At 53.2% G+C, this 22,188-nt stretch overlaps 1 protein-coding gene across 5 annotated transcripts in view; it reads right to left on the reverse strand.

Annotated features, from left to right (window-relative positions):
• Positions 1-22,188, reverse strand: part of slc8a3 (solute carrier family 8 member 3) — an 810,619-nt gene that overhangs the window by 292,902 nt on the left and 495,529 nt on the right. For 2 of the 5 annotated variants that reach the window (XM_070878889.1, XM_070878888.1), the window contains exon 2: positions 21,522-21,625. The exons of the other annotated variants lie outside the window; for them this stretch is intronic. In XM_070878889.1, coding sequence (XP_070734990.1) covers positions 21,522-21,625 — 104 coding nt within the window. The remainder of the gene's footprint in view (positions 1-21,521; positions 21,626-22,188) is intronic. 5 annotated transcript variants of the gene reach the window in all.

The raw sequence follows: 22,188 nt of genomic DNA on the forward strand, positions 1-22,188 counted from the left end.
GGAGCCAACAGTATCCATTCAATTCAACTTACACAGGCCAGAATTCCAACAGTCTAAAGTAAAATATACACAACAGGAGCTTGACTAACTAGACACAGTGTAAAATGGCCGGGCAGTTCTTGCATTCCTCCTCCACAATTTGTCCCATTTAGTAATTATTTAACCGCTTGAGCCACATTTTTAAATAAAGAGGAAAAGCAACAAAATAAAGCATTTTAACATGCAATAAAAAATTGATTAAAATAAATGCAACGATCTGTGTTAGGTTAGCTGCCACTTGAATAATATTGATTGACTGCACCCAGAGACATGGTAATCTGGAGAGAGAGGCCATCTGATTGGACAGTGTAGGTTTACACAGCCAATTAGTTCGAATCAAATGACTAATTGGGTATTTCACTTTAAAAAGGAGCCTCTCTTCTGCAAATTTAATGTTACAAAGTATACGGACATATGAAAATAGAAAAGACAAGCTGATCTATCAAACCTGCCCCATTTAAAATATACTTACCTGCAATTAAAACCCCAGTAATCTTGAAATAACTCAGTTGGGTGCGTTTAACTCTTACATTACTTAAACGTAAATGGTCTGCATGGTTCATGTGATCTCCTGGACTGGTTTTGATTGCCTGAGGGGTTTGGGAGGACATTTCTGGATTTCTCCCCCTCCCCCTTATTTACCCTGGGTTTTTTTTTCTCTCCCATGAGATTACATGACTGTAGTGGGGTAGAGCAATGGGGGTTGGGCGGGGTAGGTAAAAAGTGTCAAGTTATGACACTCCAGACACCATGAGAGTGGGATAGGCTGGATGGACCAGCTGGACTTTTCCTGCCTGTCACTTTAGTATGTTTGTATGTAACTTTACTTGATGCCAGTGGCTAATTTGTAAGTTCATTTTCTTTTTAAGAACAGAAAATGCTGGGAATATACAGCAGGCCCCTCAGTACCCGCAGGATAGGAAAGACAGGTCAATGTTTTGGGTGTGGACTCTTCACCTGAACCGCCTTTTCCTGATCTCCTTACATGACAATATAACTCCCCAGGGCCTACTCTCAAAACGTTAACCTGTCTTTTCTCATTTCAAATACTATCGGGCTTGTTCGGCAGTTCCAGTATCTTCCCTTTCATATTCTGGTTTCCACAATTTGCAAGTTTTAAATCTGATCATTCCTTTTCAGTAGTTTCTCATATTTCTGAGTCTGTTCTACGACTGTGGGTCACGAGACTGGTGATAAGGTCCTGGCTAATGTTAAACGGTAAGATTCCATCCCCCAAAGCACACCTTGGCGTGTTACATTCCCCAAAACAAATGCTATCAAAAGTGAACCAAATCGCAGTATCTGTGCTTAATATTTTAGGCACTGCTTTGCTATTTTTGCAATATGCATATCAAAGATGATTGACTCTTCCACTTTAGTTTTTTTAATAACCTTTGCATTGCCAAAGCAACGAAAAGGTGCAGTGTTCCCGAGAAGGTTAAAGGACCTGGGATGGGGAAACACTGTGCAAGTTACACTCTCACATGGTAATTGAATCCGGTTTGTGTAGATCACAAAGAATGATACTGTTGCTTCGCCAAACCTGCAGAACCTCCAGTTCGCTGGTAGTTTCTGCCACGGTGAATCTCCGAGCTTCACTTGCATGCTTCTTGAACCAAACCACAATACAACACAGCTGGTCATTCAACAGGCAGGACAGCAACAGAACAAGAGAGCAAACAAATGGAAAGAAGTGTACTCAACTGGTGACAGCACTACCAAACATATCACAAGCACGAATGAAAGTGTGTTCAAAGAATTAGCATCCCCTTTGCAATTATTATTCAGCACGATTCAAGCTGAAAGCTCTCACCTGGACAGGAATGTTACCTCTTTGCATTTACCGACGCGAGGAAGGAAAGGGAAATTATCTGAAATTTAAAAGCCGCAACTTGAAATTGTTCAAGCAGCTCAGTTAATATTTCTATCTTTTAAAAAGTAAACAGCATTTAATCAGGCAAAAAAGGTTATGGGAGTTTAATATTGAGAGAGTGCTTTTTAACTAATATGCTGTGTAGCGAGAGGGGTCGCCATGCACCGAGAGGGATCACTGTGTAGAGACAGAGATCATTGTGTAGAGAGAGGCGTCACTGTGTAGTGAGAGGAATCACTGTATAGTGAGAGGGGTCACTGTGTAGTGAGAGGGGTCACTGTGTAGAGACAGGGATCACTGTGTAGTGAGAGGGGTCACTGTGTAGAGACAGGAATCACTGTGTAGTGAGAGGGGTCACTGTGTAGTGAGAGGGATCACTGTGTAGTGAGAGGGGTCACTGTGTAGTGAGAGGGGTCACTGTGTAGTGAGAGGGGTCACTGTGTAGAGACAGGGATCACTGTGTAGTGAGAGGGGTCACTGTGTAGAGACAGGAATCACTGTGTAGTGAGAGGGGTCACTGTGTAGTGAGAGGGATCACTGTGTAGTGAGAGGGGTCACTGTGTAGTGAGAGGGGTCACTGTGTAGAGACAGGGATCACTGTGTAGTGAGAGGGGTCACTGTGTAGAGACAGGGATCACTGTGTAGTGAGAGGGGTCACTGTGTTGTAGAGGGGTCACTGTGTAGTAGAGGGGTCACTGTGTAATTAGAGCGGTCACAGTGTAATGAGAGGAGTCACTGTGTAATGAGAGGGATCACTGTGTAATGAGAGGGGTTGCAGTGTAGTGAGAGGGGTCGCAGTGTAATGAGAGGGGTCACTGTGTAATGAGAGGGATCACTGTGTAATGAGAGGAGTCGCAGTGTAGTGAGAGGGGTCGCAGTGCAGAGCGAGGGATCACTGTGTAGTGAGAAGGGACGCAGTGTAATGAGAGGGGTCGCAGTCTAGTGAGAGGGGTCGCAGTGTAGTTAGAGGGGTCGCAGTGTAGTTAGAGGGGTCGCAGTGTAATGAGAGGGGTCACTGTGTAATGAGAGGGGTCACTGTATAATGAGAGAGGTCACTGTGTAATGAGAGGGGTCGCAGTGTAGTGAGAGGGATCACAGTGTAGTTAGAGGGGTCGCAGTGTAGTTAGAGGGGTCGCAGTGTAGTTAGAGGGGTCGCAGTGTAATGAGAGGGGTCACTGTGTAATGAGAGGGATCACTGTGTAATGAGAGGAGTCGCAGTGTAGTGAGAGGGGTCGCAGTGCAGAGCGAGGGATCACTGTGTAGTGAGAAGGGACGCAGTGTAATGAGAGGGGTCGCAGTGTAGTGAGAGGGGTCGCAGTGTAGTTAGAGGGGTCGCAGTGTAGTTAGAGGGGTCGCAGTGTAGTTAGAGGGGTCGCAGTGTAATGAGAGGGGTCACTGTATAATGAGAGAGGTCACTGTGTAATGAGAGGGGTCGCAGTGTAGTGAGAGGGATCACAGTGTAGTTAGAGGGGTCGCAGTGTAATGAGAGGGGTCGCAGTGTAGTTAGAGGGGTCGCAGTGTAGTTAGAGGGGTCGCAGTGTAATGAGAGGGGTCACTGTGTAATGAGAGGGGTCACTGTGTAATGAGAGGGGTCGCAGTGTAGTGAGAGGGGTCGCAGTGTAATGAGAGGAGTCGCAGTGTAATGAGAGGGGTCGCAGTGTAGTGAGAGTGGTCGCAGTGTAGTGAGAGGGGATGCAGTGTAATGAGAGGGGTCATTGTGTAGTGAGAGGGGTCACTGTGCAGTGAGAGGGGTCACTGTGCAGTGAGAGGGGTCACTATGTAGTGAGAGGGGTCGCAGTGTAGTGAGAGGGGTCGCAGTGTAGTGAGAGGGGTCGCAGTGTAATGAGAGGGGTCGCTGTGTAGTGAGAGGGGTCACCATGTAGTAAGAGGGGTCGCAGTGTAGTGAGAGGGGTCGCAGTGTAATGAGAGGGGCCGCAGTGTAATGAGAGGGGTCACTGTGTAATGAGAGGGGTCACTGTGTAATGAGAGGGGTCGCAGTGTAGTGAGAGGGGTCACTGTGTAATGAGAGGAGTCGCAGTGTAGTGAGAGGGGTCGCAGTGTAGAGCGAGTGGTCACTGTGTAGTGAGAGGGGTCACAGTGTAGTGAGAAGGGTTGCAGTGTAATGAGATGGTCGCCATGTAGTGAGAGGGGTCGCAGTGCAGTGATAGGGGTCACTGTGTAGTGAGAGGGGTCGCAGTGTAGTGATAGGGGTCGCCATGTAGTGAGAGGGGTCGCAGTGTAGAGCGAGTGGTCACTGTGTAGTGAGAGGGGTCGCAGTGTCGTGAGAGGGGTCGCAGTGTAGAGCGAGTGGTCACTGTGTAGTCAGAGGGGTCACTGTGCAGTGAGAGGTGTCACTGTGTAGTGAGAGGGGTCACTGTGTAGTGAGAGGTGTCGCAGTGTAGAGCGAGTGGTCACTGTGTAGTGAGAGGGGTCGCAGTGTAGTGAGAGGGGTCACTGTGTAATGAGAGGAGTCGCAGTGTAGTGAGAGGGGTCGCAGTGTAGAGCGAGTGGTCACTGTGTAGTGAGAGGGGTCACAGTGTAGTGAGAAGGGTTGCAGTGTAATGAGATGGTCGCCATGTAGTGAGAGGGGTCGCAGTGCAGTGATAGGGGTCACTGTGTAGTGAGAGGGGTCGCAGTGTAGTGATAGGGGTCGCCATGTAGTGAGAGGGGTCGCAGTGTAGAGCGAGTGGTCACTGTGTAGTGAGAGGGGTCGCAGTGTCGTGAGAGGGGTCGCAGTGTAGAGCGAGTGGTCACTGTGTAGTCAGAGGGGTCACTGTGCAGTGAGAGGGGTCACTGTGTAGTGAGAGGGGTCACTGTGTAGTGAGAGGGGTCGCAGTGTAGAGCGAGTGGTCACTGTGTAGTGAGAGGGGTCGCAGTGTAGTGAGAGGGGTCGCAGTGTAGAGCGAGTGGTCACTGTGTAGTGAGAGGGGTCGCAGTGTAGAGCGAAGGGTCACTGTTAGTGAGAGGGGTCGCAGTATAATGAGAGGGGTCACTGTGCAGTGAGAGGGGTCACAGTATAGTGAGAGGAGTCGCAGTGTAATGAGAGGGGTCACTGTGTAGAGCGAGGGGTCACTGTGTAATGAGAGGGGTCACTGTGTAGTGAGAGGGGTCACTGTGTAGTGAGTGAGGGCTCAGTGTAGTGAGAGAGGTCGCAGTGTAGTGAGAGGGGTCACTGTGTAGTGAGAGGGGTCACTGTGTAGTGAGAGGGGTCACTGTGTAGTGAGAGGAGTCGCAGCGTAATGAGAGGGGTCACTGTGTAGTGAGAGGGGTCACTGTGTAGTGAGAGGGGTCACTGTGTAGTGAGAGGGGTCACTGTGTAGTGAGAGGGGCCGCAGTGTAGTGAGAAGGGTCGCTGTGTAATGAGAGGGGTCGCAGTGTAATGAGAGGGGTCACTGTGTAGTGAGAGGGGTCACTGTGTAGTGAGAGGGGTCGCAGTGTAGTGAGAGGGGTCGCCATGTAGTAAGAGGGGTCGCAGTGTAATGAGAGAGGTCGCAGTGTAGTGAGAAGGGTCGCAGTGTAATGAGAGGGGTCGCAGTGCAATGAGAGGGGTCACTGTGTAGTGAGAGGGGTCATTGTGTAGTGAGAGGGGTCACTGTGTAGTGAGAGGGGTCACTGTGTAGTGAGAGGGGTCGCCATGTAGTAAGAGGGGTCACCATGTAGTGAGAGGGGTCGCCATGTCGTGAGAGGTGTCGCAGTGTAATGAGAGGGGTCGCAGTGTAATGAGAGGGGTGGCAGTGCAGTGAGAGGAGCCGCAGTGTAATGAGAGGGGTCACTGTGTAATGAGAGGGGTCACTGTATAATGAGAGAGGTCACTGTGTAATGAGAGGGGTCGCAGTGTAGTGAGAGGGATCACAGTGTAGTTAGAGGGGTCGCAGTGTAGTTAGAGGGGTCGCAGTGTAGTTAGAGGGGTCGCAGTGTAATGAGAGGGGTCACTGTGTAATGAGAGGGATCACTGTGTAATGAGAGGAGTCGCAGTGTAGTGAGAGGGGTCGCAGTGCAGAGCGAGGGATCACTGTGTAGTGAGAAGGGACGCAGTGTAATGAGAGGGGTCGCAGTTTAGTGAGAGGGGTCGCAGTGTAGTTAGAGGGGTCGCAGTGTAGTTAGAGGGGTCGCAGTGTAGTTAGAGGGGTCGCAGTGTAGTTAGAGGGGTCGCAGTGTAGTTAGAGGGGTCGCAGTGTAATGAGAGGGGTCACTGTATAATGAGAGAGGTCACTGTGTAATGAGAGGGGTCGCAGTGTAGTGAGAGGGATCACAGTGTAGTTAGAGGGGTCGCAGTGTAATGAGAGGGGTCGCAGTGTAGTTAGAGGGGTCGCAGTGTAATGATAGGGGTCTCTGTGTAATGAGAGGGGTCACTGTGTAATGAGAGGGGTCGCAGTGTAGTGAGAGGGGTCGCAGTGTAATGAGAGGAGTCGCAGTGTAATGAGAGGGGTCGCAGTGTAGTGAGAGTGGTCGCAGTGTAGTGAGAGGGGATGCAGTGTAATGAGAGGGGTCATTGTGTAGTGAGAGGGGTCACTGTGCAGTGAGAGGGGTCACTGTGCAGTGAGAGGGGTCACTATATAGTGAGAGGGGTCGCAGTGTAGTGAGAGGGGTCGCAGTGTAGTGAGAGGGGTCGCAGTGTAATGAGAGGGGTCGCTGTGTAGTGAGAGGGGTCACCATGTAGTAAGAGGGGTCGCAGTGTAGTGAGAGGGGTCGCAGTGTAATGAGAGGGGCCGCAGTGTAATGAGAGGGGTCACTGTGTAATGAGAGGGGTCACTGTGTAATGAGAGGAGTCGCAGTGTAGTGAGAGGGGTCACTGTGTAATGAGAGGAGTCGCAGTGTAGTGAGAGGGGTCGCAGTGTAGAGCGAGTGGTCACTGTGTAGTGAGAGGGGTCACAGTGTAGTGAGAAGGGTTGCAGTGTAATGAGATGGTCGCCATGTAGTGAGAGGGGTCGCAGTGCAGTGATAGGGGTCACTGTGTAGTGAGAGGGGTCGCAGTGTAGTGATAGGGGTCGCCATGTAGTGAGAGGGGTCGCAGTGTAGAGCGAGTGGTCACTGTGTAGTCAGAGGGGTCACTGTGCAGTGAGAGGTGTCACTGTGTAGTGAGAGGGGTCACTGTGTAGTGAGAGGTGTCGCAGTGTAGAGCGAGTGGTCACTGTGTAGTGAGAGGGGTCGCAGTGTAGTGAGAGGGGTCACTGTGTAATGAGAGGAGTCGCAGTGTAGTGAGAGGGGTCGCAGTGTAGAGCGAGTGGTCACTGTGTAGTGAGAGGGGTCGCAGTGTAGTGATAGGGGTCGCCATGTAGTGAGAGGGGTAGGGTTGCAGTGTAATGAGATGGTCGCAGTGTAGAGCGAGTGGTCACTGTGTAGTGAGAGGGGTCGCAGTGTCGTGAGAGGGGTCGCAGTGTAGAGCGAGTGGTCACTGTGTAGTCAGAGGGGTCACTGTGCAGTGAGAGGGGTCACTGTGTAGTGAGAGGGGTCACTGTGTAGTGAGAGGGGTCGCAGTGTAGAGCGAGTGGTCACTGTGTAGTGAGAGGGGTCGCAGTGTAGTGAGAGGGGTCGCAGTGTAGAGCGAGTGGTCACTGTGTAGTGAGAGGGGTCGCAGTGTAGAGCGAAGGGTCACTGTTAGTGAGAGGGGTCGCAGTATAATGAGAGGGGTCACTGTGCAGTGAGAGGGGTCACAGTATAGTGAGAGGAGTCGCAGTGTAATGAGAGGGGTCACTGTGTAGAGCGAGGGGTCACTGTGTAATGAGAGGGGTCACTGTGTAGTGAGAGGGGTCACTGTGTAGTGAGTGAGGGCTCAGTGTAGTGAGAGAGGTCGCAGTGTAGTGAGAGGGGTCACTGTGTAGTGAGAGGGGTCACTGTGTAGTGAGAGGGGTCACTGTGTAGTGAGAGGAGTCGCAGCGTAATGAGAGGGGTCACTGTGTAGTGAGAGGGGTCACTGTGTAGTGAGAGGGGTCACTGTGTAGTGAGAGGGGCCGCAGTGTAGTGAGAAGGGTCGCTGTGTAATGAGAGGGGTCGCAGTGTAATGAGAGGGGTCACTGTGTAGTGAGAGGGGTCACTGTGTAGTGAGAGGGGTCGCAGTGTAGTGAGAGGGGTCGCCATGTAGTAAGAGGGGTCGCAGTGTAATGAGAGAGTTCGCAGTGTAGTGAGAAGGGTCGCAGTGTAATGAGAGGGGTCGCAGTGCAATGAGAGGGGTCACTGTGTAGTGAGAGGGGTCATTGTGTAGTGAGAGGGGTCACTGTGTAGTGAGAGGGGTCACTGTGTAGTGAGAGGGGTCGCCATGTAGTAAGAGGGGTCACCATGTAGTGAGAGGGGTCGCCATGTCGTGAGAGGTGTCGCAGTGTAATGAGAGGGGTCGCAGTGTAATGAGAGGGGTGGCAGTGCAGTGAGAGGAGCCGCAGTGTAATGAGAGGGGTCGCAGTGTAGAGCGAGGGGTCACTGTGTAGTGAGAGGGATCGCAGTGTAATGAGAGGGGTCACAGTGTAGTGAGAGGGGTCGCAGTGTAATGAGAGGGGTCGCAGTGTAGAGCGAGGGGTCACTGTGTAATGAGAGGGGTCGCAGTGTAGAGCGAGGGGTCACTGTGTAATGAGAGGGGTCGCAGTGTAATGAGAGGGGTCGCAGTGTAGTGAGAGGGGTCGCAGTGTAATGAGAGGGTCGCAGTGTAGTGAGAGGGGTCACAGTGTAGTGAGAGGGGTCACAGTGTAATGAGAGGGTCGCCATGTAGTGAGAGGGGTCGCAGTGTAATGAGAGGGTCGCAGTGTAGTGAGAGGGGTCACAGTGTAGTGAGAAGGGTCGCAGTGTAATGAGAGGGTCGCCATGTAGTGAGAGGGGTCGCAGTGCAGTGATAGGGGTCACTGTGTAATGAGAGGGGTCGCAGTGTAGTGATAGGGGTCGCAGTGTAGTGATAGGGGTCACAGTGTTGTGAGAAGGGTTGCAGTGTAATGAGATGGTCGCCATGTAGTGAGAGGGGTCGCAGTGCAGTGATAGGGGTCACTGTGTAGTGAGAGGGGTCGCAGTGTAGTGATAGGGGTCGCCATGTAGTGAGAGGGGTCGCAGTGTAGAGCGAGTGGTCACTGTGTAGTGAGAGGGGTCGCAGTGTCGTGAGAGGGGTCGCAGTGTAGAGCGAGTGGTCACTGTGTAGTCAGAGGGGTCACTGTGCAGTGAGAGGGGTCACTGTGTAGTGAGAGGGGTCACTGTGTAGTGAGAGGGGTCGCAGTGTAGAGCGAGTGGTCACTGTGTAGTGAGAGGGGTCGCAGTGTAGTGAGAGGGGTCGCAGTGTAGAGCGAGTGGTCACTGTGTAGTGAGAGGGGTCGCAGTGTAGAGCGAAGGGTCACTGTTAGTGAGAGGGGTCGCAGTATAATGAGAGGGGTCACTGTGCAGTGAGAGGGGTCACAGTGTAGTGAGAGGAGTCGCAGTGTAATGAGAGGGGTCACTGTGTAGAGCGAGGGGTCACTGTGTAATGAGAGGGGTCACTGTGTAGTGAGAGGGGTCACTGTGTAGTGAGTGAGGGCTCAGTGTAGTGAGAGAGGTCGCAGTGTAGTGAGAGGGGTCACTGTGTAGTGAGAGGGGTCACTGTGTAGTGAGAGGGGTCACTGTGTAGTGAGAGGAGTCGCAGCGTAATGAGAGGGGTCACTGTGTAGTGAGAGGGGTCACTGTGTAGTGAGAGGGGTCACTGTATAGTGAGAGAGGTCGCAGTGTAGTGAGAGAGGTCGCAGTGTAGTGAGAGGGGTCACTGTGTAGTGAGAGAGGTCACTGTGTAGTGAGAGGGGTCACTGTGTAGTGAGAGGGGCCGCAGTGTAGTGAGAAGGGTCGCTGTGTAATGAGAGGGGTCGCAGTGTAATGAGAGGGGTCACTGTGTAGTGAGAGGGGTCACTGTGTAGTGAGAGGGGTCGCAGTGTAGTGAGCGGGGTCGCCGTGTAGTAAGAGGGGTCGCAGTGTAATGAGAGAGGTCGCAGTGTAGTGAGAAGGGTCGCAGTGTAATGAGAGGGGTCGCAGTGTAGTGAGAGGGGTCACTGTGTAGTGAGAGGGGTCACTGTGTAGTGAGAGGGGTCGCCATGTAGTAAGAGGGGTCACCATGTAGTGAGAGGGGTCGCCATGTCGTGAGAGGTGTCGCAGTGTAATGAGAGGGGTCGCAGTGTAATGAGAGGGGTCGCAGTGCAGTGAGAGGAGCCGCAGTGTAATGAGAGGGGTCGCAGTGTAGAGCGAGGGGTCACTGTGTAGTGAGAGGGATCGCAGTGTAATGAGAGGGGTCACAGTGTAGTGAGAGGGGTCGCAGTGTAATGAGAGGGGTCGCAGTGTAGAGCGAGGGGTCACTGTGTAATGAGAGGGGTCGCAGTGTAGAGCGAGGGGTCACTGTGTAATGAGAGGGGTCGCAGTGTAATGAGAGGGGTCGCAGTGTAGTGAGAGGGGTCGCAGTGTAATGAGAGGGTCGCAGTGTAGTGAGAGGGGTCACAGTGTAGTGAGAGGGGTCACAGTGTAGTGAGAGGGTCGCCATGTAGTGAGAGGGGTCGCAGTGTAATGAGAGGGTCGCAGTGTAGTGAGAGGGGTCACAGTGTAGTGAGAAGGGTCGCAGTGTAATGAGAGGGTCGCCATGTAGTGAGAGGGGTCACAGTGCAGTGATAGGGGTCACTGTGTAATGAGAGGGGTCGCAGTGTAGTGATAGGGGTCGCAGTGTAGTGATAGGGGTCACTGTGTAGTGAGAGGGGTCGCAGTGTAGTGATAGGGGTCACTGTGTAGTGAGAATTGTCGCAGTGTAGTGAGAGGGGTCGCCATGTCGTGAGAGGGGTCGCCATGTCGTGAGAGGGGTCGCAGTGTAGAGCGAGGGGTCACTGTGTAGTGAGAGGAATCGCAGTGTAATGAGAGGGTCGCAGTGTAATGAGAGGGATCACTGTGTAGTGAGAGGGGTCGCAGTGTAATGAGAGGGTCGCAGTGTCGTGAGAGGGGTCACAGTGTAGTGAGAAGGGTCGCAGTGTAATGAGAGGGTCGCCATGTAGTGAGAGGGGTCGCAGTGCAGTGATAGGGGTCGCAGTGTAGTGAGAGGGGTCGCAGTGTAGTGATAGGGGTCACTGTGTAGTGAGAGGGGTCGCAGTGTAGTAATAGGGGTCACTGTGTAATGAGAAGGGTCGCAGTGTAGTGAGCGGGGTCGCCATGTAGTGAGAGGGGTCGCTGTGTAGTGAGAGGGGTTGCAGTGTAATGAGAGGGGTCGCAGTGTAATGAGAGGGGTCGCAGTGTAATGAGAGGGGTCACTGTGTAGAGCGAGTGGTCACTGTGTAGTGAGAGGGGTCGCAGAGTAGTGAGATGGGTCACTGTGTAGTGAGAGAGGTCGCAGTGTAATGAGAGGGGTCGCAGTGTAATGAGAGGGGTCACTGTGTAGTGAGAGGGGTCACTGTGTAGTGAGAGGGGTCGCAGTGTAGTGAGAGGGATCGCAGTGTAATGAGAGGGGTCGCAGTGTAGTGAGAGGGGTCACCATGTAGTGAGAGGGATCACCGTGTAGTGAGAGGGGTCGCCATGTAGTGAGAGGGGTCGCAGTGTAGTGAGAGGGGTCGCAGTGTAGTGAGAGGGGTCGCAGTGTAGTGAGAGGGGTCGCAGTGTAGTGAGAGGGGTCGCCATGTAGTAAGAGGGGTCGCAGTGTAATGAGAGGGGTCGCAGTGTAGTGAGAAGGGTCGCAGTGTAATGAGAAATGTCGCAGTGTAATGAGAGGGGTCACTATGTAGTGAGAGGGGTCACTGTGTAGTGAGAAGGGTCGCAGTGTAGTGAGAGGGGTCGCAGTGTAGTGAGAGGGGTCACCATGTAGTGAGAGGGGTCGCAGTGTAATGAGAGGGGTTGCAGTGTAATGAGAGGGGCCGCAGTGTAATGAGAGGGGTCACTGTGTAATGAGAGGAGTCGCCATGTCGTGAGAGGGGTTGCAGTGTAGAGCGAGGGGTCACTGTGTAGTGAGAGGGATCACTGTGTAATGAGAGGGTCGCCATGTAGTGAGAGGGGTCGCAGTGCAGTGATAGGGGTCACTGTGTAGTGAGAGGGGTCGCAGTGTAGTGATAGGGGTCACTGTGTAGTGAGAGGGGTCGCAGTGTAGTAATAGGGGTCACTGTGTAATGAGAAGGGTCGCAGTGTAGTGAGAGGGGTCGCCATGTAGTGAGAGGGGTCGCTGTGTAGTGAGAGGGGTCGCAGTGTAATGAGAGGGGTCGCAGTGTAATGAGAGGGGTCACTGTGTAGAGCGAGTGATCACTGTGTAGTGAGAGGGGTCGCAGAGTAGTGAGAGGGGTCGCAGTGTAGAGCGAGGGGTCGCAGTGTAATGAGAGGGGCCGCAGTGTAATGAGAGGGGTCACTGTGTAATGAGAGGGGCCGCAGTGTAATGAGAGGGGTCACTGTGTAGTGAGAGGGGTCACTGTGTAGTGAGGGAGGTCGCAGTGTAGAGCGAGGGATCACTGTGTAGTGAGACGGGTCGCCATGTAGTGAGAGGGGTCACTGTGTAGTGAGTGAGGTCTCAGTGTAGTGAGAGGGGTCACTGTGTAGTGAGTGAGGTCTCAATGTAGTGAGAGAGGTCGCAGTGTAGTGAGAGGGGTCACTGTGTAGTGAGAGGAGTCGCAGTGTAATGAGAGGGGTCACTGTGTAGTGAGAGGAGTCGCAGTGTAATGAGAGGGGTCACTGTGTAGTGAGAGGAGTCGCAGTGTAATGAGAGGGGTCACTGTGTAGTGAGAGGGGTCACTGTGTAGTGAGAGGTGTCACTGTGTAGTGAGAGGGGTCACTGTGTAGTGAGAAGGGTCGCAGTGTAATGAGAGGGGTCGCCATGTAGTGAGAGGGGTCGCCATGTAGTGAGAGGGGCCGCAGTGTAATGAGAGGGGCCGCAGTGTAATGAGAGGGGTCGCTGTTTAATGACAGGGGTCGCTGTGTAATGAGAGGTGTCGCAGTGTAGTGAGAGGGTTCGCAGTGTAGAGCGAGGGGTCACTGTATAGTGCGAGGGGTCACTGTATAGTGAGAGGGGTCACAATGTAGTGAGAGGAGTCGCAGTGTAATGAGAGGGGTCACTGTGTAGAGCGAGGGGTCACTGTGTAGTGAGAGGGGTCACTGTGTTGTGAGAGGGGTCACAGTGTAGTGAGAGGGGTCACAGTGTAGTGAGAGGGGTCGCAGTGTAGAGCGAGGGGTCGCAGTGTAATGAGAGGGGCCGCAGTGTAATGAGAGGGGTCGCTGTGTAATGAGAGGGGTCGCAGTGCAGTGAGAGGGGTCAAAGTGTAGAGCGAGGTTTGCAGTGTAGTGCGAGGGGTCACTGTATAGTGAGAGGGATCGCAGTGTAGTTAGACTGGTCGCAGTGTAATGAGAGGGGTCGCAGTGTAGTTAGAGGGATCGAAATGTAATGAGAGGGGTCACTGTGTAATGAGAGGGGTCACTGTGTAATGAGAGGGGTCGCAGTGTAGTGAGAGGGATCGCAGTGTAGTGAGAAGGGTCGCAGTGTAATGATAGGGGTCGCAGTGTAGTGAGAGGGATCGCAGTGTAGTGAGAGGGATCGCAGTGTAGCGAGAGGGGTGCCTGTGTAGTGAGAGGGGTCGCAGTGTAGTGAGAGGGGTCGCCATGTAGTAAGAGGGGTCGCCATGTAGTGAGAAGGGTTGCAGTGTAATGAGAGGGGTCACTGTGTAGTGAGAGGGGTCACTGTGTAGTGAGAGGGGTCGCAGTGTAGTGAGAGGGGTCGCAGTGCAGTGAGAGGGGTCGCCATGTAGTGAGAGGGGTCACCATGTAGTGAGAGGGGTCGCAGTGTAGTGAGAGGGGTTGCAGTGTAATGAGAGGGGCCGCAGTGTAATGAGAGGGGTCACTGTGTAATGAGAGGGGTCACTGTGTAATGAGAGGGGTCGCAGTGTAGTGAGAGGGGTCACAGTGTAGTGAGAGGGGTCACTGTGTAATGAGAGGGGTCGCAGTGTAGTGAGAGGGGTCGCAGTGTAGAGCGAGGGGTCGCAGTGTAATGAGAGGGGCCGCAGTGTAATGAGAGGGATCACTGTGTAGAGCGAGGGGTCACTGTGTAGTAAGAGGGGTCATGTGTAGTGAGAGGGGTCGCAGTGTAGTGAAAGGGGTCGCAGTGTAGTGAGAGGGGTCGCAGTGTAGTGAGAAGGGTCGCAGTGTAGTGAGAAGGGTCGCAGTGTAATGAGAGGGGTCGCAGTGTAATGAGAGGGGTCACTGGGTAGTGAGAGGGGTCGCAGTGTAATGAGAGGGGTCACTGTGTTGTGAGAGGGGTCACTGTGTAGTGAGGGGGGTCGCAGTGTAGAGCGAGGGATCTCTGTGTAGTGAGAGGGGTCGCAGTGTAGTGAGAGGGGTCGCCATGTAGTGAGAGGGGTCACTGTGTAGTGAGTGAGGTCTCAGTGTAGTGAGAGGGGTCACTGTGTAGTGAGTGAGGTCTCAGTGTAGTGAGAGAGGTCGCAGTGTAGTGAGAGGAGTCGCAGTGTAATGAGAGGGGTCACTGTGTAGTGAGAGAGGTCACTGTGTAGTGAGAGGGGTCGTAGTGTAGTGAGAGGAGTCGCAGTGTAATGAGAGGGGTCACTGTGTAGTGAGAGGGGTCACTGTGTAGTGAGAGGGGTCACTTTGTAGTGAGAGGAGTCGCAGTGTAATGAGAGGGGTCACTGTGTAGTGAGAGGGGTCACTGTGTAGTGAGAGGGGTCGCAGTGTAGTGAGAGGGGTCGCCTTGTAGTGAGAGGGGTCGCAGTGTAATGAGAGGGGTTGCAGTGTAGTGAGAAGGGTCGCAGTGTAATGAGAGGGGTCGCAGTGTAATGAGAGGGGTCACTGTGTAATGAGAGGCGTCGCAGTGTAGTGAGAGGGGTCGCAGTGTAGTGAGAGGGGTCGCCATGTAGTGAGAGGGGTCGCAGTGTAATGAGAGGGGTCGCAGTGTAGTGAGAGGGGTCACCATGTCGTAAGAGGGGTCGCAGTGTAGTGAGAGGGGTCACCATGTAGTGAGAGGGGTCGCAGTGTAGAGCGAGGGGTCACTGTGTAGTAAGAGGGGTCACTGTGTAGTGAGAGGGGTCGCAGTGTAGTGAGAGGGGTCACAGTGTAATGAGAGGGGTCACAGTGTAATGAGAGGAGTCGCAGTGTAATGAGAGGGGTCACTGTGTAGTGAGAGGGGTCGCAGTGTAATGAGAGGGGTCACTGTGTTGTGAGAGGGGTCACTGTGTAGTGAGGGGGGTCGCAGTGTAGAGCGAGGGATCACTGTGTAGTGAGAGGGGTCGCCATGTAGTGAGAGGGGTCGCCATGTAGTGAGAGGGGTCACTGTGTAGTGAGTGAGGTCTCAGTGTAGTGAGAGGGGTCACTGTGTAGTGAGTGAGGTCTCAGTGTAGTGAGAGAGGTCGCAGTGTAGTGAGAGGAGTCGCAGTGTAATGAGAGGGGTCACTGTGTAGTGAGATAGGTCACTGTGTAGTGAGAGGGGTCGCAGTGTAGTGAGAGGAGTCGCAGTGTAATGAGAGGGGTCACTGTGTAGTGAGAGGGGTCACTGTGTAGTGAGAGGGGTCACTTTGTAGTGAGAGGAGTCGCAGTGTAATGAGAGGGGTCACTGTGTAGTGAGAGGGGTCACTGTGTAGTGAGAGGGGTCGCAGTGTAGTGAGAGCGGTCGCAGTGTAATGAGAGGGGTTGCAGTGTAGTGAGAAGGGTCGCAGTGTAATGAGAGGGGTCGCAGTGTAATGAGAGGGGTCACTGTGTAATGAGAGGGGTCGCAGTGTAGTGAGAGGGGTCACAGTGTAGTGAGAGGGGTCGCCATGTAGTAAGAGGGGTCGCAGTGTAATGAGAGGGGTCGCAGTGTAGTGAGAGGGGTCACCATGTCGTAAGAGGGGTCGCAGTGTAGTGAGAGGGGTCACCATGTAGTGAGAGGGGTCGCAGTGTAGAGCGAGGTGTCACTGTGTAGTGAGAGGGATCGCAGTGTAATGAGAGGGGTCGCAGTGTAGTGAGAGGGGTCGCAGTGTAATGAGAGGGTCGCCATGTAGTGAGAGGGGTCGCAGTGCAGTGATAGGGGTCACTGTGTAGTGAGAGGGGTCGCAGTGTAGTGAGAGGGGTCGCAGTGTAGTGAGAGGGGTCGCAGTGTAGTGAGAGGGGTCGCAGTGTAATGAGAGTGTCGCCATGTAGTGAGAGGGGTCGCAGTGCAGTGATAGGGGTCACTGTGTAGTGAGAGGGGTCGCAGTGTAGTGATAGGGGTCACTGTGTAGTGAGAGGGGTCGCAGTGTAGAGCGAGGGGTCGCAGTGTAATGAGAGGGGCCGCAGTGTAATGAGAGGGGTCACTGTGTAATGAGAGGGGTCACTGTGTAATGAGAGGGGTCACTGTGTCGTGAGAGGGGTCACTGTGTAGTGAGGGGGGTCGCAGTGTAGAGCGAGGGATCACTATGTAGTGAGAGGGGTCGCCATGTAGTGAGAGGGGTCGCCATGTAGTGAGAGGGGTCACTGTGTAGTGAGTGAGGTCTCAGTGTAGTGAGAGGGGTCACTGTGTAGTGATAGGGGTCACTGTGTAGTGAGAGGGGTCGCAGTGTAGTGATAGGGGTCGCTGTGTAGTGAGAGGGGTCGCAGTGTAGTAATAGGGGTCACTGTGTAGTGAGAAGGGTCGCAGTGTAGTGAGAGGGGTCGCCATGTAGTGAGAGGGGTCGCAGTGTAGAGCGAGTGGTCACTGTGTAGTGAGAGGGGTCGCAGTGTAGAGCGAAGGGTCACTGTTAGTGAGAGGGGTCGCAGAGTAGTGAGATGGGTCACTGTGTAGTGAGAGGGGTCACTGTGTAGTGAGAGGGGTCGCAGTGTAGTGAGAGGGGTCGCAGTGTAATGAGAGGGATCACTGTGTAGAGCGAGGGGTCACTGTGTAGTGAGAGGGGTCACTGTGTAGTGAGAGGGGTCGCAGTGTAGAGCGAGGGGTCGCAGTGTAATGAGAGGGGCCGCAGTGTAATGAGAGGGGTCACTGTGTTGTGAGAGGGGTCACTGTGTAGTGAGGGGGGTCGCAGTGTAGAGCGAGGGATCACTGTGTAGTGAGAGGGGTCGCCATGTAGTGAGAGGGGTCGCCATGTAGTGAGAGGGGTCACTGTGTAGTGAGTGAGGTCTCAGTGTAGTGAGAGGGGTCGCCATGTAGTGAGAGGGGACACTGTGTAGTGAGAGGGGTCGCAGTGTCGTGAGAGGAGTCGCAGTGTAATGAGAGGGGTCACTGTGTAGTGAGAGGGGTCGCAGTGTAGTGAGAGGGGTCGCCTTGTAGTGAGAGGGGTCGCAGTGTAATGAGAGGGGTCGCAGTGTAGTGAGAAGGGTCGCAGTGTAATGAGAGGGGTCGCAGTGTAATGAGAGGGGTCACTGTGTAGTGAGAGGGGTCACTGTGTAGTGAGAGGGGTCACTGTGTAATGAGAGGGGTCGCAGTGCAGTGAGAGGGGTCGCAGTGTAGTGAGAGGGGTCGCCATGTAGTGAGAGGGGTCGCAGTGTAATGAGAAGGGTCGCAGTGTAGTGAGAGGGGTCACCATGTCGTAAGAGGGGTCGCAGTGTAGTGAGAGGGGTCACCATGTAGTGAGAGGGGTCGCAGTGCAGAGCGAGGTGTCACTGTGTAGTGAGAGGGATCGCAGTGTAATGAGAGGGGTCGCAGTGTAATGAGACGGGTCGCAGTGTAGTGAGAGGGGTCGCAGTGTAATGAGAGGGGTCGCAGTGTAGAGCGAGGGGTCACTGTGTAGTGAGAGGGATCACTGTGTAGTGATAGGGGTCACTGTGTAGTGATAGGGGTCACTATGTAGTGAGAAGGGTCGCAGTGTAATGAGAGAGTCGCCATGTAGTGAGAGGGGTCGCAGTGCAGTGATAGGGGTCACTGTGTAGTGAGAGGGGTCGCAGTGTAGTGATAGGGGTCACTGTGTAGTAAGAGGGGTCGCAGTGTAGAGCGAGGGGTCGCAGTGTAATGAGAGGGGCCGCAGTGTAATAAGAGGGGTCGCTGTGTAATGAGAGGGGTCGCAGTGTAATGAGAGGGGTCACTGTGCAGTGAGAGGGGTCACTGTGTAGTGAGAGGGGTCGCCATGTAGTGAGAGGGGTCGCCATGTAGTGAGAGGAGTCACTGTGTAGTGAGTGAGGTCTCAGTGTAGTGAGAGGGGTCGCAGTGTAGTGAGAGGGGTCGCAGTGTAGTGAGAGGGGTCGCTGTGTAGTGAGAGGGGTCGCTGTGTAGTGAGAGGGGTCGCAGTGTAGTGAGAGGGGTCACTGTGTAGTGAGAGGGGTCACTGTGTAGTGAGAGGGGTCGCAGTGTAGTGAGAGGGGTCGCAGTGTAGTGAGAGGGGTCGCCATGTAGTAAGAGGTGTCGCAGTGTAATGAGAGGGGTCGCAGTGTAGTGAGAAGGGTCGCAGTGTAATGAGAGGGGTCGCAGTGTAATGAGAGGGGTCACTGTGTCGTGAGAGGGGTCACTGTGTAGTGAGAGGGGTCGCAGTGTAGTGAGAGGGGTCGCAGTGTAGTGAGAGGGGTCGCCGTGTAGTGAGAGGGGTCGCAGTGTAATGAGAGGGGTCGCAGTGTAATGAGAGGGGTCGCAGTGTAGTGAGAAGGGTCGCAGTGTAATGAGAGGGGTCGCAGTGTAATGAGAGGGGTCACTGTGTAGTGAGAGGGGTCACTGTGTAGTGAGAGGGGTCACTGTGTAGTGAGAGGGGTCGCAGTGTAGTGAGAGGGGTTGCAGTGTAATGAGAGGGGTCACTGTGTAATGAGAGGAGTCGCAGTGTAGTGAGACGGGTCGCAGTGTAGAGCGAGGGGTCACTGTGTAGTGAGAGGAATCGCATTGTAATGAGAGGGTCGCAGTGTAATGAGAGGGATCACTGTGTAGTGAGAGGGGTCGCAGTGTAATGAGAGGGTCGCAGTGTAGTGAGAGGGGTCACAGTGTAGTGAGAAGGGTCGCAGTGTAATGAGAGGGTCGCCATGTAGTGAGAGGGGTCGCAGTGCAGTGATAGGGGTCACTGTGTAGTGAGAGGGGTCGCAGTGTAGTGATAGGGGTCACTGTGTAGTGAGAGGGGTCGCAGTGTAGTAATAGGGGGCACTGTGTAATGAGAAGGGTCGCAGTGTAGTGAGAGGGGTCGCCATGTAGTGAGAGGGGTCGCTGTGTAGTGAGAGGGGTCGCAGTTTAATGAGAGGGGTCGCAGTGTAATGAGAGGGGTCACTGTGTAGAGCGAGTGGTCACTGTGTAGTGAGAGGGGTCGCAGAGTAGTGAGATGGGTCACTGTGTAGTGAGAGGGGTCGCAGTGTAATGAGAGGGGTCACTGTGTAGAGCGAGTAGTCACTGTGTAGTGAGAGGGGTCGCAGTGTAGTGAGAGGGGTCACAGTGTAGAGCGAAGGGTCACTGTTAGTGAGAGGGGTCACTGTGTAGTGAGAGGAGTCACAGTGTAGTGAGAGGAGTCGCAGTGTAATGAGAGGGGTCACTGTGTAGAGCGAGGGGTCACTGTGTAGTGAGAGGGGTCACTGTGTAGTGAGAGGGGTCACTGTGTAGTGAGAGGGGTCACTGTGTCGTGAGAGGGGTCGCAGTGTAGAGCGAGGGGTCGCAGTGTAATGAGAGGGGCCGCAGTGTAATGAGAGGGGTCACTGTGTAATGAGAGTGGTCGCAGTGTAATGAGAGGGGTCACTGTGTAGTGAGAGGGGTCGCCATGTAGTGAGAGGGGTCGCCATGTAGTGAGAGGGGTCACTGTGTAGTGAGTGAGGTCTCAGTGTAGTGAGAGGGGTCACTGTGTAGTGAGTGAGGTCTCAGTGTAGAGCGAGGGATCACTGTGTAGTGAGACGGGTCGCCATGTAGTGAGAGGGGTCGCCATGTAGTGAGAGGGGTCACTGTGTAGTGAGGGAGGTCGCAGTGTAGAGCGAGGGATCACTGTGTAGTGAGACGGGTCGCCATGTAGTGAGAGGGGTCGCCATGTAGTGAGAGGGGTCACTGTGTAGTGAGTGAGGGGTCACTGTGTAGTGAGTGAGGTCTCAGTGTAGTGAGAGAGGTCGCAGTGTAGTGAGAGGGGTCACTGTGTAGTGAGAGGAGTCACAGTGTAATGAGAGGGGTCACTGTGTAGTGAGAGGGGTCACTGTGTAGTGAGAGGGGTCACTGTGTAGTGAGAGGAGTCGCAGTGTAATGAGAGGGGTCACTGTGTAGTGAGAGGAGTCCCAGTGTAATGAGAGGGGTCACTGTGTAGTGAGAGGAGTCGCAGTGTAATGAGAGGGGTCACTGTGTAGTGAGAGGGGTCACTGTGTAGTGAGAGGGGTCACTGTGTAGTGAGAAGGGTCGCAGTGTAATGAGAGGGGTCGCCATGTAGTGAGAGGGGCCGCAGTGTAATGAGAGGGGCCGCAGTGTAATGAGAGGGGTCGCTGTGTAATGAGAGGGATCGCTGTGTAATGAGAGGGGTCGCTGTGTAATGAGAGGGGTCGCTGTGTAATGAGAGGGGTCGCAGTGTAGAGCGAGGGGTCACTGTATAGTGCGAGGGGTCACTGTATAGTGAGAGAGGTCGCAGTATAGTGAGAGAGGTCTCAGTGTAGTGCGAGGGGTCACTGTATAGTGCGAGGGGTCACTGTATAGTGAGAGAGGTCGCAGTGTAGTGCGAGGGGTCGCAGTGTAGTGCGAGGGGTCGCATTGTAGTGCGAGGGGTCGCAGTGTAGTGCGAGGGGTCACTCTATAGTGAGAGGGGTCGCAGTGTCATGAGAGAGATCTCAATGTAGTGCGAGGGGTCACTGTATAGTGAGTGGGGTCGCAGTGTAGTGAGAGGGGTCGCAGTGTAGTGAGAGGGGTCGCAGTGTAGTGAGAGAGGTCTCAGTGTAGTGAGAGAGGTCTCAGTGTAGTGCGAGGGGTCACTGTATAGTGAGAGGGGTCGCAGTGTCGTGAGAGGGGTCGCAGTGTAGTGAGAGAGGTCTCAGTGTAGTGAGAGGGGTCGCAGTGTAATGAGAGGGGTCATTGTGTAGTGAGAGGGGTCACTGTGTACAGCGAGGGGTCACTTGCCATTGCTGACATTTACTTGAAAGTGCCCCTTTGTGGGCATCCAGGGGCAAGACCAGAGCATGTTGGAAGCCACGAAGGGCCTCTTGGCACTCAATGAATAATGCTCACTTGGGGTGCTGTTTACCCCAGCATCAGTCAGCACCCAAAATGATCGAATCATATCACACAGTCAAGTAAATTGAAACACTACAAGTGCTTAGTTACAGTAAATTTAATAAAATTAAATGGATGTGGCTGCTGCACAGCTCTGGGATTCTGTTGGAGTTAACCCCCCTTCCCAGCCCCACGCACGCAGTGCCTTAAGAAACATTTGGGAAAGTTCTTTGCCGTTCAAACAGAGGGGATGCTGCCTCCTCAGTGATGGATGTGTATGGCTGACTGGCTGGAAAGCGTCCCACAAAGATGCCAATGTTATAATAATAATAATTTCTTTAAAAATTGATGAATAAAAGAGCAACAGGATTAAGCTGATCACAGGAAAATGAAGACATGTGCATTGCCTCGGGACCTTTGGAGTTCAGTTTACAGAAATTAAGCAGCAGCCTCATGCCCTGCGTCAGGGAGACAATAGGTACGAATAATAAATTCGGCCGAGGCAATACAGTGCACATCATCTGGGAGAGAAACAAAAAAAGCACTAGGCGTAGATGACCGAAACAGGGTGAGAGCGGGAATACAGGAGGAAAAATAATAGATTTTCTCAAAAAGCAGTTACGTCTCAGGATCTCACACCTGATATTCCTCGTTTCATCCATTTCGGTTCACCAAGCACAATGAAGAAACGTTCTTGCTTTTCGTATTCCTCATCATCATTTATTTTAACGCTTATGGTTTTCCTGTAAGGATATAAGAAAGAAAATGTACAATGGGTTGCTACGAAACCACTGCAGTCACACATGCGATTTTTTTTGTAAACTTGCTTGACGGTTAGTGGGAGGCGGCCTGCAGCACACCCAGATTGGTGTCACATGCCATCATTTTCTTGGCTTATTAGTAGAATGTGTTGAGCTAAATTTAGGCCGCCTTTTTTTCACCCTCCTAATTATAACAGGTACTGGTAAAGGACAAAAGCTCCAGTCACATAACCTGCCAAGCTCGTCAAATGTCCAGCTCTGAGCACTTTTACTCTGAAGCCAACTTAATCACAATTTGAGACAAATGGGCAAAGCAAAAAGTACCCAGTTTTTACTTGGACGCCTTTGTGGCTGATGCTTGCCTGGTGAAATCCTGTTGCAGTGTGTATTCGGTCAAGGCAGATGGAGAAGTTGCTTCTGATGTGGTTATTGTTGTACAGCCTACAGGTAACGCAGGGACAGGCCTAGACTGAGTGGGGAACACTGCAGCAATGGACAGTGTAAGCGTTATCACCGGAGCTCCACTACGTATGCTCAGGCAAGGA

Source organism: Pristiophorus japonicus, chromosome 4 (assembly GCF_044704955.1).
Source record: "Pristiophorus japonicus isolate sPriJap1 chromosome 4, sPriJap1.hap1, whole genome shotgun sequence".
In the NCBI taxonomy this organism is placed as follows: domain Eukaryota; kingdom Metazoa; phylum Chordata; class Chondrichthyes; family Pristiophoridae; genus Pristiophorus; species Pristiophorus japonicus.